Source organism: Quercus lobata, chromosome 6 (genome assembly GCF_001633185.2).
Source record: "Quercus lobata isolate SW786 chromosome 6, ValleyOak3.0 Primary Assembly, whole genome shotgun sequence".
In the NCBI taxonomy this organism is placed as follows: Eukaryota; Viridiplantae; Streptophyta; class Magnoliopsida; order Fagales; family Fagaceae; genus Quercus; species Quercus lobata.
In genome coordinates, this window is record NC_044909.1 from 42,692,886 (window position 1) to 42,704,755 (window position 11,870).

At 38.5% G+C, this 11,870-nt stretch overlaps 1 protein-coding gene across 1 annotated transcript; it reads right to left on the minus strand.

The window, feature by feature from the left end:
• Positions 1-2,505: 2,505 nt before the first annotated feature.
• LOC115950318 lies at positions 2,506-3,908 on the minus strand. The gene is made up of 3 exons (XM_031067534.1): positions 3,770-3,908; positions 3,449-3,593; positions 2,506-3,331 (listed from the first exon to the last, which is right to left on the minus strand). The coding sequence occupies exons 1-3, from the start codon at positions 3,906-3,908 to the stop codon at positions 2,506-2,508; spliced, it is 1,110 nt and encodes a 369-aa protein (XP_030923394.1).
• Between the last annotated feature and the right edge of the window lie 7,962 nt (positions 3,909-11,870).

Genomic DNA, 11,870 nt, shown 5'->3' on the forward strand with positions numbered 1-11,870 from the left:
ACTTCAAGGGCTTCGAGCTCCTACGTAGGTACCTCGTCAAGCATCCTACCGGGGTTGATCTGTCGAGCCTGGATGTAAAGGTGGTAGATCAAGAGATGGCGGCTGACGAGGCTGCTCAGTCATCGGCCCCTGAAGGTGACGCTCTTGCTGGTGACGCTCCTGTTGTTGGTGACTCTCTTGATGCTGACGATCTCCTTACTGACGCTCCTACCGACACCTGGACCTGATACTTGTGAAAATTTATTTGTTATGTATGCCCTTTATGTTTTTGGCTTTTTGATGGTTTTTATTTTTATTTTTTTTTACTCTATTTTGAGAACAATGTTTCTTGGCCCTGTGTTTTATGGGTCTTTAAGAAGAACAAGGATAATTGCCTGTTGTTTTTGGGCTTTAATTGGTTTTATGATTTTGTACTTACCTGTTTTTATGACTATGCTCGTGCTTGTGATGTTTTAAGTTCGTCCATACCTTGTACTTAGTATAAATTTCTTAACTGTGTCAATGATTTGTTTATCACTCTCAATCCTTCAGGAGGGCTTGAATACAACCTGAGTTTTGTTTTGATTTGTTGCAAGGTTCTTGTCCCTCTTCTTTTTCTCTTTATCCTTTTTCTTGTGGATTCGTCAGTAGCCTGAATTTGTCAAGCGGGATTTTGCCATTTGTACTGGCTAAAGGATTGTGTCTTCGTCAACAGCTTGTTCCTGTTGGGGGGGGGGGGGGGGGGGGGCTTCCTACTTGATTTGCACTTATTCTAGGGATATTTGCTACTTTTATGGCTTCGTTAGTGACTTACATCCGTCAAAGAAGAATCTTATCATTTAGCCTTTTTTTTGGTGACTTACATCCATTTAAGGAATCTTGTCACTTTAGGCTTCGTCAGTGATTTACATCCGTCTTGGCGGAATTTTATCACTTAGCTTTTATATGTCTTATACCCGTTGAAAGTATCGTCAGTAACTTACATCTGTCAAGGCGGAATCTTGTTACTTAGCTTTTTTTATGCCTTAAACCCGTTGGGGGTATCGTCAGTAACTTACATCCGTCAAGGCGGAATCTTGTTACTTAGCTTTTTTATGCCTTAAGATTGGCTAGACCTGCCTACACAAAGACATCAGAGGAATAATTCATTAGAGGAATGATTCTTTTATTGACTTCAAGAATGAACATGTCCGTTTGTTACATCTACTTGTGGTACTTTTTTAAATGCTCGATGTTCCATGGTCGGGGGAGCCTTTATCCGTCCATGGTCTCCAAGTGATAACTGCCTTGCCTTGAGTAATGAGTAACTCGGTAAGGCCCTTCCCATGTGGGACCCAGCTTTCCTTGGGTAGGATCTTTGGTTGCTGCGGTGATCTTGCGTAGGACGAGGTCTCCTATGTCTAGTCATCTGAGTTTAACCCTCTTGTTGTAGTATTCGGCCATCTTCAGCTGGTACTTCGTCATCTTGCTGGATGCGTTGTCTCTTATTTCGTCCAGACAGTCCAAGTTGAGTTGCAGTTCATCGTCATTGCACCCTAAGTTGAACGCCCCTCGTCTGATGCTTGTTACTCCCACTTCGACTGGGATTACCGCTTCCGTGCCATAGGTAAGCCTGAAGGGGGTTTCTCCTGTTGGGGTTCTCAATGTGGTCCTGTAGGCCCACAGGACATTAGATAATTCTTCTGGCCAGGCACCCTTTGCGTCGTCCAGCTTGGTTTTGATAATTTTGAGCAGCGTTCGATTTGTCACTTCCGTCTGTCCGTTTGCTTGGGGATGCCCCGGGGATGAGAACTGATTCTTGATCCCAAGGTTTGAACAGAAGTCTTTAAAGCCTTGGCTGTCGAACTGCCTCCCATTATCTGATATGATCGTCAGGGGAATTCCAAACCTGCAAATTATATTCTTCCACACAAAGTTCTGTATTCTTGCCTCTGTGATCGTTGCTAGAGCCTCTTCTTCAACCCATTTTGTGAAGTAATCAATAGCAATAAGTAGGAATTTTACCTGACCTTTACCTTGGGGTAGTGGGCCGACGATGTCGATCTCCCATTGTGCAAATGGCTACGGGGAGGCTATAGTCGTCAGTCTCTCTACTGGAAGCCGTTGCACATTCCCATATTGCTGGCACTTGTCGCATCTCTTGACGATGTCAACAACGTCTATCTGCATAGTTGGCTAGAAATACCCTGTCCGTACTACCTTGTTCACCAGGGATTTGGGGCCGGCGTGATCACCGCAAACTCCTCCATGGATTTCTTCCAATATGTATCTAGCTTCTTCCTCATCAACACACTTCAAGTAAGGCATAGAGAAGCCTCTCTTGTATAAGGTGTCATTAAGGATCGTGAACCTGACCACCCTCTTCTTGACCTTTTTAGCTTCTTCTATGTTCTGAGGGAGGTGCCCGTCCTGGAGGAAGGATATGATGGGAGTCATCCAGCCATTTCCGCTCTGGATGGTGAACGTCGAGACCTCTTCAATACTAGGGTGTTTTTGGACCTCCATCATCAAATCCATGCTAATCTCTCATTTTTCTGATGATGCTATCTTCGAGATTTCGTCTGCCCCCATATTCTGACTTCTTGGGATCTGCACGAACTCCATCGTATCGAACTCCTGAGTTAGATGTTTCATCAGCCTGAGGTACTTTTGCATCCTTTCTTCCTTTGCTTCGTGTTCCCCTCTAATCTGCTCGATCACTAGCTTCGAATAATTTTGGATTAACAGGTTTTTGACTCCAAGTACCTTTCCAAGCCTCAACCCCGTCAGTATCCCCTCGTATTCAGCTTCGTTGTTGGTAGCTGGGAATTTTAGTTGGACCCCATATTTCAACACCTCTCCGTCGGGGGTGGTTATGACAACCCCTACTCCCCCCTTCCTCTGGGCTGACGAACCATCAGTTTGCAGCGTCCATCTATTAACTCCATTTGGAGGACTGTCTTCATCCGGAAGGGTAAACTTTGCGATGAAGTCCGCCAGAGCTTGCGCCTTGATTGTCGTTCTAGGATGGTACTCGATGTCAAATTGACTAAGTTCAATTGCCCACTGGACCATTCTTCTTGCTGCCTTGGGCTTGTTCATTGATTTCTTGATTGGTTGGTCCGTTATTACGAGAATGGGGTTTGCCTGGAAGTATTGCCTTAGCTTGCGCGAAGCTACTATTAATGCAAACGTGATCTTTTCAATCCTTGGATACCTGGACTTAGCTCCTTGGAAGGCTTGGTTGACATAGTAAACTGGTAGCTGCTTCGCATCCTCTTCCCTAATCAAGGCTGCACTTACTACCGAGGCTGACACTGCCAAGTATAAATACAGGTTTTCCCCTTCTTTGGACGGGCTTAAGAGGGGTGGACTGCTCAGGTAACTCTTTAGATCCTAAAACGCTGCTTCACATTCGTCGGTCCAGGTGAAAGCTTACTTCAAGGTTTTAAAAAAGGGCAGGCATTTGTCTGTAGCTCTGGAGACGAACCTGTTCAAGGCTGCTATCCTTCCCATGAGTTTTTGGACTTCCTTGACGTTCTTGGGTGACGCCATGTTGATGATGGGTCGTACTTTCTCTGGGTTCGCTTCTATTCCTCTTTGCGACACTATGAATCCCAGGAACTTCCCCGAAGCTACCCCAAAAACACACTTACTTGGATTTAACCTCATCTGATATTTTTTGAGGGTTGCGAACGTTTCCTTTAGGTCGTCCAGATGTGCGAGCTCTTCCTTACTCTTGACGAGCATATCGTCCACGTATACTTCCATGTTCCTGCCAATCTGTTGGCTGAACATTTTGTTCACCAACCTTTGATACGTAGCCCAGCATTCTTCAATCCAAAAGGCATTACCTTGTAACAGTAGAGTCCTTGACTCATGATGAACGCGATCTTCTCCTGGTCTTCCTCAGCCATCCTTATCTGCTTATATCCCGAGATGGCGTCCATAAACGTTAGTAACTTGTGTCCGGCTGTAGAGTCCACGAGTTGGTCTATTCTTGGTAGAGGGAAGCTGTCCTTTGGGCATGCTTTGTTCAGGTCGGTGAAGTCCACGCACATCCTCCATTTTCCATTTGCTTTCTTCACTAGGACGACGTTCGCGAACCATTTAGGATAGTACACTTCCCGGATGAACCCTGCCGTCAAGAGTTTAATAACTTCCTCTGCCACTGCTTGATCTCGTTCTGGGCAAAGGTTCTTCGTCTTTGCTGGACTGGTTTCCTTTCCGGGTTCACATTCAACTTATGTTGGATGACTTCTGGAGCTATGCCCGGCATGTCCTCGTGACTCCAGGCGAAGACATCTAGATTTTCTTTGAGGAATTGAATGAGTCTTGTTCTCATCTCAGGGCTTAACGTCGTTCCTATCTTTGCCGTTTTGTGCGCTTCCCCTTCAACCAATTCCACTGTTTCCAGGGCCTCTATCTTGTCTTCTTCCTTTTCTTCAATCATCCACTTGTGGTTCTCCTTCGCAGCCAGGACGGCTTGGTAGCATTCTCTTGCCAGGACTTGATCTCCTTTTACTTCACCGACGTCATTATCTGTTGGGAATTTTACCTTAAAACAGTAGGTAGACATGGCCGCTTTCCACTTGTTGAGTGTAAAGACGAAGGACTTGTCCAGGTACTCCTCCTGTGGCTGTCCCCTTCTCCCTCCGGGTTACCCTTGGACCTGTTTTCTTCCTGTTGAGCCTGTTGGACCTGTTGGAGTCGTAGCTTCATTTCCTGGTTTTGCTTGGTGAGTTCTTTAATAGTGGTTGCAAGGGCTTGAACTTGTTGGGTCAAGGCTGCTGAATTTGGATTGGGTTCCATCTGAATGTAGAAGGTTGATGGAAACTGTGTTTTCAAATTCGAATTTGACAAATACGAATCTGAAAATGTTATTCCCACAAACGGCTCCAAACTGATAAAGCGTGACTTCGTCAGTCGAAATGGGCAGATGGAACTCCTCCTGTCCGCTCGAATGTGTCCTTTAAGAAGGTCACCGGTGTGATGCCTGCCACAACGCCTCCAATGCCAAAGTTAGAACAAAGAAATAATTTGTAAAATGGAAATGAATGAACAAGAATAGTAATGGGTATTTTCTCAGAGTGTTAGTCTCTGTGTACCTTCTGCAGACAAGGTGAGAGCTTTATATATGTGATTTTGGTTGCTAGCCGTTGGAATATTTAATGTCTTTCTTAGTAACACCTCCTCCCCAAGAATGGGGCTTTTAATAGGTTCCCAATGGTCTGTTTTGCTAGTTTCGTAACTGCTCGAGTTATTGGCTGGCTTCATTGAATGATTTTTCTGCCTTCGTCAGTGATGATGATTTTCTCGTCACTGGGGGTTGCCTCGTCACTTGTGTTGGCTTCGTCAAGGATATGCATTCTCGTCACTCCCATCACTAGGAATATGAAAATAAGTTGTTCATGCTCGTAGGTGCATGGTGGCACAAAAAAATAAAAATGACAAATAGTTCATTTTAGATTCCGTGTGCATTTTGGTTTATAAATCTTGTGCTTTTAAAATAAATCGCTTTTGGTAATTGCCTTTATAGGGTCACAATTTGGAACCCAAGCCCAAAATGTATAGAGTCTTGGCCCAATGAGCCTAATACAATAAATTTGTAGAGAATGGGTCAAAGAACTAGGTCCTAATGAGTTGGACAACGACTAGTATTGAATTGCATGACGATCAAACACAAATAAAGGATGCTGATATCAGTAGACTTTTAGTCCGAGGAGGTTAAGCCTGTATATAATGATCACTCTTGGATACCAAAATGATTTAAATTGCTATAATATTTTTTCTCTCTCTTTTCCGATCCCCTTCTCATGGAGGGTTTCTTACATTATATAGCTCCTATTGGGTTATCTTAATCCTACACTTGTTGATCATCTGAGTCCCTACTTGAGTGTCTGTTCCATCCGACACCCCATTCAGCCTTCTATGAGTTGTAGTAGCCAAGGCAGCACTGTTCAGAGGTATTCTCCACATAAATGTGGCCAGAAAAGTAGCTGCAATGCATTTAATGCGGTGGTAACAACTTTTCCTTAGATATTTTGAGTTTCCTTCTTTCTCGTATGTTCATAGGGCACATTCCTATCGCTAGAGCCTTTTGGAGGGTCACTCTAATTGCTAGAGTGTCACTCTAATTGCTAGAGTACACACTTGGGCTACATTCATCGTATCCGAGGAGGGATTTCTCCTCGGATCATCTTCCATTCATTCCCTGTTTATGAGACTTTAACTGGGAATCCCTTAACAACTATTTGCTCTTCCTCGGACTTGTCAATGTCTCGGATAAAGCCCAAAGCCCAATATATGATCTTGGGCCCTTACCCCTACAACCTTATTTATCATCAAATCAAAACATTAATCGGTTTTTGGTATAGACAAATGATTAAACTTCAGATATTTTATTCAATTATAAAAAACTTTACCAGTTGAACTAACTGAAGCTATTTCCTTGATGGGATAAAGAATTAATTAAATTACTCTATATGTTTCTTAAAGAAAAAGGAAAGAAGATTCCTCTATATGTTAAACATCTTAAACATCTTTTTCTTTTTTGCTAAACATGTTAAACATCTTTTATATTTTAAATTATAGAATACAAAATTTTAACTTCAATAGTAGTTTTTTAATGGAGTATGATTTTGGGAGTTGTGACGTGTAGTTAACCTTCACTAATATATTTAGGATTTATAACTAACTTCAAAATTTTATGACTAATATTTGGTTGTTGTTTTTATTAGAAATTTTTAATGCTCATTTTCTCCGAAAGCCCAAGACAAAGCAAGAACAATTATTTTGGACCTGTTATTTAATTTAATTTATTTTATTTAGCCAAGACCATATAATTTTAAGAGGGAACTTTGAAGAAGTGTGATTTGGAGGATAAAATGATGTTTTATTTAAGAATTTTTTTTTTTTTTTTTTTAAGAAACAAACACACACACAAATAGGGAATAAAATTTTAATATAAAGACATACTACAAACTCCATTAAAAGCCATGGGTACATTGTATTTAAGTTTACTCATGAATCCGAGAGAAAGACTTTGCAAAGTAGGCTTGGAGCGCTTTTTGCAAAATCCATGAGCATATGGGCAGGACCACATGCAAGCTACAAACCCAAGAAATAATGGCCCAATATCTATTGTATGATCTTTATTTTCGGCCTAATTACCTCAAACCATGAATAAGCATTTGACCTCATTTAGTGTTAATTGACCAAGAGCATTCACATCAAGGATTCTAAAAATTTTAGCATCCCACTTTATAATACATTTAACATCCCACTTTATAATACATTCAACATCAAAACTTCTATTTTTTTGACAACTTCATTTAAATATTATTTTTTATTCCTTTTTTGTTTTTATTTTTTTTTTGATCCTCTCTTCCTTTCGATCTCACTGTCTCTCTCTCCCTCTTGGTCTTACAGTCTCAACCCAACAATCCTACTGGCCACCAGCCACCACAATTCCAACGACCACCACAACAATCAAAGACCCACACTGATCAAGTCGATGATCCACGCCAATCAAGTTGACAATCCACGCCAGTCAACTCGACGATCCATGCCGGTCAAGTTGATGATCCACGAACCCAGACCCATGAACCCAAACCCATGAACTCAGACCCACAGCAAAATCAAATCACCTTGCCAGACCATAACCATCGGACCATCAGACCATGACCCACAACCATCGCTAAACAACAACCATCGCTGGACCACAACCATCAAGAGAGAGAAGAAATACCAGAGAAGAGAGAAGTGAGAGAGGAATGTTGGTGAGAATATAAAAGTATTTTTTTTTTTTACAATCCAGCTACAGTGAGCTGTTATTGATAATAGCTCACTGTAGCTTGGTGCTGAATCAATAACAGCTCACTGTAGTTTGGTGCTGAATTATTTAAGATTTAGCATGTTTGATGTTAGTATGTTTTTATCATTTGAGGTGCTAAAAATGCTAAAAAATAGCATTTAGTATTTTTAGCACCTTTGATAATAAGAATGCTCTAAATCCCTCAAATTTAGTGGGTTTTTATGGGGACATTTCTTCCAAGTTCCAATATAGCATAACAAAGCTGGTTTAGCAATCTAGATTACCCTGATTTAGCATTAAACCAGATTGCTACAATGTTCAATGAAAACCACTACTCAAACTTGCCATTTCTTTCGAAAATCTAGTAACCAAAAGCCTTGTTCACTGCTTAAAGCTTTGATCCACTCTAATGCTTTGATCCACTCTAAAGCTGGCCAGCTCTGCCTATGGCTATGGGCACTAAAGTGCACGGTTTTAAAAACCGGACCCAGACAATTCAACTAGGATCCAATTAGATTATGTTATTGAATAGAACCAAAAATTAAGAAAAAAGTGCAGATAAAACCAATAATCCTTAGTTCAACCGAGAGAATCGAGAACAAGAACAAGAATGGTTGAACCGATTTTGCCAAATTAATGAAATAGTTATGGAACTGTGCGTTTTATAGCAAAAATCTAAAAAAGTTTTCTCAAATTTGCCTCTGTGATGACTGAGGGGCTCCCGCTATAAAATATGGCATCAAAGGTTAGCATCTTGGAGCAATTAGTGTGGGTTTGGATACACTTAAAGCTTTGATCCACTCTAATGCTTTGACCAACCAAAGCATTAAATAACAACCAATCTAACCCTACCGATCATATTTATTTTTCTCACACACTTTTGCGTCCATGTTTGCGTTTGTCTTTTTTTTTTTTTTGGCACGCATTTCAGGAGCTTCATGCACTGTTACGGCTATTGTTCATGAATAGTAGCCGCAACTTTTGACTATTCTCCCATGAACAGTGCACCCGTACACTGTTCATGGACACATAAATCTCACTTTTCAGCAACTTTTTCATTAAAAATAGGTTTCATAGTACTATTCACACATTTAAAAATTATTTTATTACAGTATTTTCAGTTTTCAATTTTTAGTTTCAACAAAATAAGTTCTATCTAAACGGAGTTTTAGAATTCCTACCCAAGCGCAAAAGACACAAATCTTCATAGACTTGCGAGTAATGAATTGGCGGCGCCCCTCCATGAACCTAGATCAATAAAGCCTAAAAGACCGTTAATGTCACGTGGCGTAGGAGCCAAATCTGCCCAAACAAAAGTAAATTTTTTTTTCCGGTCATATGTGTAAGACTTTTCATGATACAATGTATAGACCATTTTACTTTACTGATTGAAACTAGTTAATGAGAGAGACGTCTTGCCTCGATGGGACGAGTTCTCACCTTGGTTTGTGTAATGATAACTGTTTAGTGTAATTTAAATAGATCATCCAATATATTAGACATTTCTTAAAAGGATGAATAATTGAATAACAAATTTAAACTCTACTATTAATATTACTGTTATCAATTGGATAATCACTGATAATGAATTACTATTTACCACCGGACGTTATTTTCTTAATTTTTAATTACAGGAACCTTTTATATATATATTGTGAAGTTAACAGATGTGCAAATGAGCTAGCAAAAAGGGGTCGACAATGACGGCTTTTTAGGAGTTTATGACTTATGCCCAAATTTTTTTTGTCCAGCTTTTATCTGGAATATGAAGTAACTTGGGAGCTGGGACAAGTAAATGTGTCCTTAGAGGCCTATACGCCTTTTGTTGTATAAACTTTTTATTAGTCAAATAATATTCCCCATTTATATCAAAAAAAGAAAGGAAAAGACAATTATGACAACACAACTAGCTGTGTTTATCTTCAAATTAAACGATTGGAACACGATCCATGTCTCAAATTTCAAATTTGTTTCAAGTTTCAACTACAAGGCAGCTTTAACTTCTATTTTTTTTCCTTCTACTTGGTGAATATGAGAAACCACAGAAAAGGAAAACCGCGGAAAAGTTCCCCCCACAGCCACAGAATGTGCAGTGGAGGATGGGAAAAAGGCCGTGACTTATGACTTATGAGAAATATGAAACATGGTTATTGCTGCGGATGAAGAATATGATGACTTCAGAGTTTTTTTTTTTTTTTGAATAATACTAAGACCGTAGCAAATCATATAATTTTTACCTTAACTTGTTTACGTGACAAGTTGTGAGAGGTAAAGAAAAATTGTAGATCCGCAATATCACCACTCGCAACTCGTTATATGAGCAAATTGTTGTAAAAATTGTATGATTTCTCATGCTCTTAGCATTATAATTTTGATTTTAGATCTGAATATTAATCTCATAAAAATAAAAAATAAAACGTTTTGGTGCTCAATGTCAAATCCATGCACGTGATGGTTTTTCCAGCAGCCCAAGAAAATGACAACAGCGAAAAGAGGAATGGAAAAAACAGGAGGGTCACCTAAAATATGAATATAAATAGGTACAAACAAGGATGACTCAAAATGGTTGACAAGCTTGCAGTGGTTCCTGGCCATTTATTCAGGTGATCTATAGAGGACCCTGACAAAAGTTTTTTTTTTTTTCTTTAATGAATGGTGAAATTAATTTTTGTAAACCTCAGTCAATGGTAGACTTTAATGGGCTATATATGATGCTTACCTGAAAAAATTACGGGCCAGATCACCTGCCGTATTTGTAATCAATAGGGGTACCTAATTTTTTGATTCGGCAAATTTTAAGAATACGAAATCTTTAACATCAATTGAGGTGACATCAATAGGGTTATGCTAATGAATATCCTTAAGGCACTAATTAACAATCAATTTTAAGAAAGTTTTGATATCACTTTTATGGGAAATGAAAAAAGCTGTCAAAATATTAATTGTTTTTTTTTTTCTCATAAAAACTTTCTTTAACTAGATTCTTAACCAATGCACTAAGGGCACTCGTTAGCATTTTCCTTATATAAATCATACTAATAAAAAATTATGTCAATAAGAGTATTTTAAGTATAATAAAAAAATGTGTAAAATTTAAATAATTTTACCTAAAAATGGTTCTTATAAGTCTGTGTATACACGTGAATTTAAAAATTTGTTACAATAAACATATAAAATTACACTAACACTATTAATTTTGTATCTAGTTTTTTTATTCCTTTTTTTTTTTTTTTTTGCATATTTCAATGATAATAAAGAGAATAGATGGAAGTTATTGTGTATGAAAAAAGAGAAATAATTTTAAAAAATTAAGAAATTTTGATATTTTAATGAAATGTAATATAAAATAAATAATCTAATGTAGAATGTTTCGAAAAGTGAGTATAAAAATAGAAAAAGTGGGTTGTTATACTCAAATAGACAAATGTTTTTGTACAAGTTGATGTGAATGCTATAATGAATTTATATGAAAATGATAATTAGATTACAACTTACTAGTATTTCAAATTTTCAAGAGCTGTAAAAAAAGATTGTGAATAATTGTATATCAACTTAGCATTTTTTATTCTCCAAAAAAAAAAAAAAAAAAAAACCCTTAGCATTGTTTTTCTCTCAAGTCTCAAGTCTCAACTCCTCCCCCCCCCCCCCCCCCCCCCCCCCAAAAAAAAAGAAGAGTGGATCATGAGTTCATAACAAACATTCCGTTTGGATTAGTGTGAAAGCATGGACAACTTGGGGTGAGATTTGATCATTGATTTCACGTAACTTAAATGGATCTTTTGTCATCAAGATCATGGTGATTATTTGAAAATGAAAGTTTGAATTGAAAATTGCAAATAGAAAAGTACATATATAATTTTCGTACAAATTTTCTGTTTTAAATGCGCGAATGCTTACGTATTAGAAGATAGAAACAGACTCGCACCTTCCTGATATATATTATTTTAAATCCATGCAAATTCTGAAAATATCCAATTTTATCGATTACCAAGTGGATAAATTCAAAGACTTCATATATAGCATGTATAATACCAATTTATTATAATTAGCTCCCTTCTAAAGTGTTCAATTTTTCATTGACAGATGCGTGCACTAT